The sequence below is a fragment of the Onychomys torridus genome, chromosome 8 (genome assembly GCF_903995425.1).
Source record: "Onychomys torridus chromosome 8, mOncTor1.1, whole genome shotgun sequence".
NCBI lineage: Eukaryota > Metazoa > Chordata > Mammalia > Rodentia > Cricetidae > Onychomys > Onychomys torridus.
In genome coordinates, this window is record NC_050450.1 from 97765612 (window position 1) to 97772929 (window position 7318).

At 44.4% G+C, this 7318-nt stretch overlaps 1 protein-coding gene across 1 annotated transcript in view; it reads right to left on the minus strand.

Annotated features, from left to right (window-relative positions):
- Positions 1–5423, minus strand: part of LOC118588782 — a 40455-nt gene extending 35032 nt beyond the window's left edge. Inside the window, exon 1 of the mRNA XM_036195325.1 lies at positions 5332–5423. Coding sequence (XP_036051218.1) covers positions 5332–5423 — 92 coding nt within the window. The remainder of the gene's footprint in view (positions 1–5331) is intronic.
- Between the last annotated feature and the right edge of the window lie 1895 nt (positions 5424–7318).

Here is a 7318-nt window from a genome sequence, read left to right on the forward strand (position 1 = left end):
ACAAACACTGAAGCAGAAGCTGAGGGATGGTTTAGACGGTATGAGGACCTGATCTCAGGTCTCCAGCACTCAAACAAAAAGTCAGATGCAACAGCATGTACCTGTGATCCCAGTGCTGTGGAGGAAAGGACTGGAGGATCCCCGGGGCTGACTGGCCAGATTCTTTTGCTGGCAGTCATGAGCTCCTCATTCAGTGAAAGGACTTGTCTTGAAAATTAAGGTAGAGATACTGCAAAAGAAATGCTGCTTCTTTCACACACCCAACATGTAGGACCAGAAATGGGGGCAGGAAACTACCAGGAAGGGACTTCCAACCCCTTCCACACACCAGATGCCTAAGAACACAGACGCTGCAGAGGCCAATGGCTTCCATTCATCCTTTTTGTGCACAGCACTTGCTAAACCCAGAGGGATCTGAGATCCCCACCTTATAACTCAGCACAGCCATGGCTGTGATTCACTCCACAAGTGGGTACTGCTTTCAGCTTCACCTGGAGAAGCATCTTTTGCAGTGAGTGCAGAGACTGACTCCTAACTGGTCAAAGTGTTGAGAGCAAGTGACTGTTGAATGCTTGGTCCTAAATGGGACATCTATGTCGAGCCAATCTGCCTCACCAGGCTCAGGAAACACTGCGGAAGTGGGAAGAATGGAGGAGCTGGGCGTAGGGAGGAGTGCTGTGGAATGCTGCCTCCTGGATGTGTGCTGGGGAATATTATTGTAAGGTGTGTTACATTCGTTTATGCTGCATTTGTTTAACTCTGTGAAGCTGTGGTACTGTGCCTATCTAAAACACCTGATGGTCTAAAAAAGAACTAAATGGCCAATAGTGAGGCAGGAGAAAGGGTAGGCGGGGCTGGCGGGCAGAGAGAACATATAGAAGGAGAACTCTGGGAAGACAAAAAAGGAGCCAGAGAAGGAGGAGGACTCCAGGGGCCAGCCACCCAGCTACACAGCCAGCCATGGAGTAAGAAACAAAGAAAGATATACAGGAATAGAAAAGGAAAAGCCTAGATGGGATAATTTAAAGTTAAGGAAAGATGGCAAGAAACAAGCCAATCTAAGGCTGGGCATTCATAAGTAAGAGTAAGACTCTGTGTGTGATTTCTCTGGGAGCTGGGTGGTGCCCCCCCCCCCCCCCCGCAAAAGAGAAAAAACAAACAACAACAGATGTGACACAATTTTCACTCATGAACTCACTGAAGGTGTGGTTACCTGTCTATGACCAAAAGATCTACACAAGACCAGTCGGTATTTCAGCAGGAAGCTCCAACTGGACTCAGTGGGTTATTTAAAACCATAAATAAAAGGCCATGAAGAAGAGAAGGAAATGTGTTGGGGAATGTTCCAGTTTCCTCTCTGGTGGGTATTGTGTTCCCTGAAATATTGTGTGTTCCCCAAAATAAACATATCTGGAGTCAGAGAACAGACAGCCACTAGAACAAAGCCAAAAATGATGGCTAGAAAATGGGAAGAGTAAGCCGTAACAGAAGTTGGGCGGTGGTGGAGCACAACTTTAATCCCAGCACTTGGGAGGCAGAGCCAGGTGGATCTCTGAGTTCAAGGCCACTTTAGAAACAGCTAAGCATGGTGACTCACGCCTTTAATCCCAGAAACCCAACCTTTAATCCCAAGGAGTAGGGGCAGAAAGAGAAAAGTATATAAGGCGTGAGGACCAGGAATTAAAGGAGAAAAAGCATGTAGTTAGTTAGGCATTTGGTTGGTTAAGCATTCAGGCTTTGGAGCAACACAGTTCAGCTGAGATTCATGTGGAGGAGGACTCAGAATCTTCCAGCCTGAGGAAAAAGGATCACCTGAGGAACTAGCAAGGTGAGATAGCTGTGGCTTGTTCTGTGTCTCTGATCTTCCAGCATTCACCCCAATAACTGGCCTCAGGTTTGACTTTATTAATAAGACTCTTTAAGATTCCTGTTACACCTCTCCATGACTGTCATAAAGTAGCCTGACAAAATGCAGCCCAGGGGAAAGTGGGTTGATTTTAGCTCACTATTCCAGGTAACAGTCCATCAAAGGGAGGTGAAGGCAGGAACCTTATACAGCTGGTCACATCCACACCCACAGTCAAAAGCAGCTGGCTTCCTTGGTTGGGCTCAGCATAATTCTTTCATTCTTATACAGCTCAAGACCCCCTATCCAGGGAATGGAATTATCCACAGTGGGCTGGGTCTTCCTGTAATCAATTAAGACAATTCCCCACAGACATGCCCAAAGTCTATGCTGATGTAGACAGCTCCCTTATTAAAACTCTCTTCCCAGATCCTAGTTGACATATTTGACAAAGTTAACCCTAACAGGTGGTGTTGGGGATTTGAGAGGGAAAGTCGGTGATGGATATGATCAATGTATACCTATATGAAAATTTCAAAGAACAAAAGATTATATAAAAATCAACTAATACACACACACACACACACACACACACACACACACACACATATATATATATATATAATCAAAACATGTATGTAGAGCAATTGAAGAGGACACCCAACATTGCCCTACACACAGAGGCACATATACACACACAGACACACACATATGCACACATACAAACATTCACATAGGCATACATGCACTCTCAACACCCCACAGTGGAGTAATTAGCTATTGTGTAGAGGAACTGAGGATCATCTGAAGAAGTCTAGTTCCAGCCAATCCTGGGGTGAGTGTTGTGTGTGACAGACTTCAAGCAGTACCTATGCTCTCTGCAATTCTGGCTCCCATGTTTGTAAACCAACTCTTGTGAGTTCCTTGTTCTGCAAACAAATGCTCTGGGGATTTTCACACATTGCTTCTTACAGTCCCTCAGAACCCTTCACTACCAGACCTTTTCCTGGCTTATGTGATGGTGTTGGAAGTTTGCTTTGGTTTAACAGCAGCAGGGTGGGTGATAAGAGCCTCAGTATAGCTGTGGGATTGGCACTCCCCCCCACTTGTTAATAATGATCGGCTCTGGTCCCATAAAAAGAACTATCACACCAGGAGTGGAAGAAGTCGTCCTTTGAGACTTCCCATCCTGAATTTCAATTTTTCAGAGAGGACCAGGGTCAAGATGTGCCCTTTAGATGCAGGGCACAGAAGCTCCGAGAAGTGAATAACAATAAGGTCACATGATTTCATTTCCATTTCTAAATCTTTGCAATAGAATATGAAAACAGAGATTTCAACCCAAGAAACCAAAGTTTATTGCTCTAGGACACAGCAATTTCCTCTGAGTCAGACTGGATGTCATTTGAGGCCACCTAAAGCACTGAGTTTCTTACAATTTTTTTTTTAATGAAGAAATGCAATGTCTCCCAGTTAATAACAATAAATGAACCCAGAATTTTGGTCTCTCAATTCCAAGCTCACCATCCCTCTTATGAAGCTACCCAGTGTCCCCCATAGTTAAGATTGAGAGATATAATCTGACCTGAGGGACTCATTTTTAAATGATCATACACAAATTATGATTTGATCATTGTGATTTATTTTGTTGCTGTTGGGTGCATACATGTGTGTGTCTGGGTACACGTGTGTGTGCAGGTCATATGTGGTCCCCAGTCATTTCTTGTCCTGGTTAGCTTTCTATTGCTGTGACAGCCACCAGGACCAAAAGGAACTCAAAGAAGAGAGTTTATTTGGGACTAACAGTGCCAGCAGGTTGGAGTCCATAACGGCAGGGACAGTGGGCAGCAGACAGGGAGGACAGAGCGGCAAACTGAGAACTCACATCTCAAAGCATGAAACAGAGAGCCAACTGGAATGGGTGCAAGTCTCTTAAGTGTTCATCTTCCACCCACTATAGTAAGGCCACACCTCCTAAGCCTCCACAAACAGGGCCATCATCTGAAGACCAGACATTCTAATGCCAAAGACTATGGGGGGTGTTTGTTGTTCAAATCGCCACACTTCTCCACCTTATTTCTTTGAGACTAAAGACTAGTTCCTCACTAAACCTGAAGCTCACTGGTTAGCCTGACTGGCCTATAAGCTGAAGGGACCCTCTTGTCTTTGCCTCCCCAGCTCTGGGATTCCAGGTGCATGAGGCTGTACCTGGCTCTTTACATGGATATCCAGGATCTTTGTTCTTGTGTGACAAGCCCTTTACTGACTGAGCTATTTCCCCAGACCCACAAATTATTTATTATTGTATTTCATATAAAATAGTTTAATCATATTAATTTTCCTCCTCCCAGGTCAGTCCCATGTCCGCACCCATCCAAATTCATGTTTTCTCTTCCTCTGCCTCTCTCTCTCTCTCTCTCTCTCTCTCTCCCTCTCTCAAAAAACCCCAACAAAACAAACATACAAATAAAAACACCACCAAAAAAATCAAAACAAACTTAAAAAAGAAAACAATAAGACAAAAAAATACCAAAAAACAAAAAGTACACACACACACACACACACACACACACACACACACACACACACACACAGAGAGAGAGAGAGAGAGAGAGAGAGAGAGAGAGAGAGTCCATTTTGTGTCGGTCAACTACCCTGGGGCCCGGGGCCTGCCTTGGAGTGTGATTGATATACCCAGTGAAACTCCTTTGGAGAAAACTGATTTTCTTTCTCCTAGCAGGTGCTGATTGCAAATAACTTCTTGGTTAGGTGTGACACTGTGTCCACTCCCCCTTCTCAGTGCTAGGTTTCTGTTTGGTTCGAATCTGTGCAATTCTTTTGTGTGATGTCACAATCTCTGTGAGTTCATATAAATGTCAGCTCCGTTGTGCTGGCAAGTGCATTTCTCATTGGATCCCTTCTCTTGCAGTAGGGCTTAATAGCCCTTCATAGAAATCAAGAGGACTTGCTGGGGCTACCCTGGAAGACACTATCAGGAGAGTCTAAAATTCTTCTGGAAGGAGTGAAAGGGAGTCAGAACATCCTAGAGAGGTGGAGATGGAGCCTGAGAAATACTATCTGGAAATGACCTTGGACCTCCATTTTTTTTTTTTTTTTCAGTAGGATCAAGAGTTAGAGAATTGGACCTGGAGAGACAGGCTCAGTAGTTAAGAGCATGTATTGCTCTTGCAGATGGTCTGAGGTCAGTTCCCAGCACCCAATAGCAACCCCAACCAGCTATAACTCCTATCCAGGGGCTCTTCTGGCCTCAATGGGCATCACATGCATGTGGCACACACACATGCATACAGTCAAACACTTATACATATGAAATATTAAATAAATCTTTAAATAAAAGAGTTGGAGAAGCAATCATAATACAGGCTGGTGGTGCTGCACCCCCCAATTCATCATCAGGACCTGTTGTCATTCAGTATCAGAGATTTCCACCTTCACAAAGTCTTCTGTGCCAGTCATACACATACCTATGAATCCAGGGCAGAGGTGTGACCCGGTTCCTTAGGAACCCACATAGGCTCTTGAAGGCTGCAGATTCTCTGTCATTAGCTCGTTTCATCTTTGTGTGAAGAGAATTGCAACTGACTATAATTCATTAGCTCAAGAGTGAAATTAAACTAGTGCCAGGCAGATTCGGCAGGCTGCCTCCATCAGATGCATGACAGGAACTTTCTGGCTTAATTTCCATCCTTTCTGGCACAGTGTTCTTACTCTCTCTGAATTAGGCTGTTCTAAGCTCATCCAAGAAAAAGTATCAGTCTCATGTAATGCCCAAGGGGGAAAAAAATGAACCCAGAAACAGCTGGAAACACCTCCTTATTATTGAAAGAGAATTAAGGGAAGGCTAGTTACTGTGACTTAGAAGTAAACACTCCAATAAAAACACAGACAGTTTGAATGAATTCTAGCTGATGATCGAAGTTAAATATTTAAAGGCTGCACGAGGACATTTCCACGAAGAGAAGGATTTTAACGACTTGGGATGTTGGTGGCTATCTACCTGTGGTCCCAGGGTTTATCTTGCTTCCTGTTGCTGTGATAGACACCATGACCAAATGACAACTGGGGATAAATAGTGCATTTGACTTAACCTCCTGATCACAGTCCATCACTGAGAGAAGCCAAGGCAGGAACCCAGGCAGCCTGGAGGTAGAAACTGAAGCAGACCATGGTGGGCCGTTGCTTACTGACTTGCTTCCCGTGGTTTGCTCAGCCTGCTTTCTCACAGAAGCCTAGGCCCACCTGCTCCGTCACTGGCCACAGTTGGCTGAACCCTCCCACAACAATCATTAACCAAAAAAATGCATCACAGACCAACCTGATGGAGGCAAATCCTCAAGTGACGTTCCTTCCCGGATGACCCCTCTTTGTGTCAAGGTGACACAAAGTGACCAGGACACCCAGGGAGAAGACAAATGCAGGCAGCAGCACTCATCTATAAAAGTCACACTCACTTTCCCGTTTGACCCCTTCAACAACCCTGTGTGAGGAACGATATTTTCTCTGTTCTACAAGTGGGAGAAACTAAAGCCAAGAGATGTCCTGAGACCTATCTGCCTTCATATTTCTGGTTACTAGTAAATCCAAGACATTTGAAATATTCTCATTGTCATGATTTGAATATGGAATGTATTTCCTGGGCTTACGTATGTGAACACTTGTGAACACCAATTGCTGGTGCTGGTTTTCGGGGGTCCTGGAACCTTGAGGAGGTGGAGCCTTGATGGAGGAAGTGGGTCACTGGAGGTTGGTCTTTAAAGATAACGTCCACCCCGGGTTCCAGCCTGAGTGCTTTGCATCTTGATCTGCAGAGATGTAAGCTGTGCCCCGAGCTTCTGCCGTGGAGCGAACTCCACTAGCTGCCATGCCTTCTTGCTGTGATGGACTGACAGCCAGGAGGCAGAATAAATATTTGAGGTTGTCACAGCAATAAGAGGAATAACTAAACCCACTTACCTCACTCCATTGTCCCTTACTTAAAAAGTAAAGAATAAAATTATAGTAGTCAAGTGTGATGTTCATAAAAGTAGAGATGGCATGATGCTGGATATAAAAATTTGCAAAGAAATGACCCAAAGGAAATTAGCTCATGAAATTGCTACACAAGTAGTAATCCAGATTTGCCAGGCACAATATACATGTAACATTTTTCTACAAGCCTCTCAGTCCACTTTCCCTCCCCAAAACATAGGGAACTGATTATCCACAAAGTTGTTTAGTTGACTGGTTTACTTCTTTTAGGACAGACATCAGTCAGCAAAGATTTTATCCCATTCTGTAGGCTGCCTCTTTGGCTGAGAGAGTTTCCCTAATCCATGTTTCAGGGAACATTTCGGAAGAGGAGGTGGAAAGAGTGTAAGAAACTAAGGCTGGAGAAGGGTGCTGTTAAATGCTGGATCTGGATAAGACATGGCATTGAATCATGAACACATAATAGCTATGCTAACGGCTGGA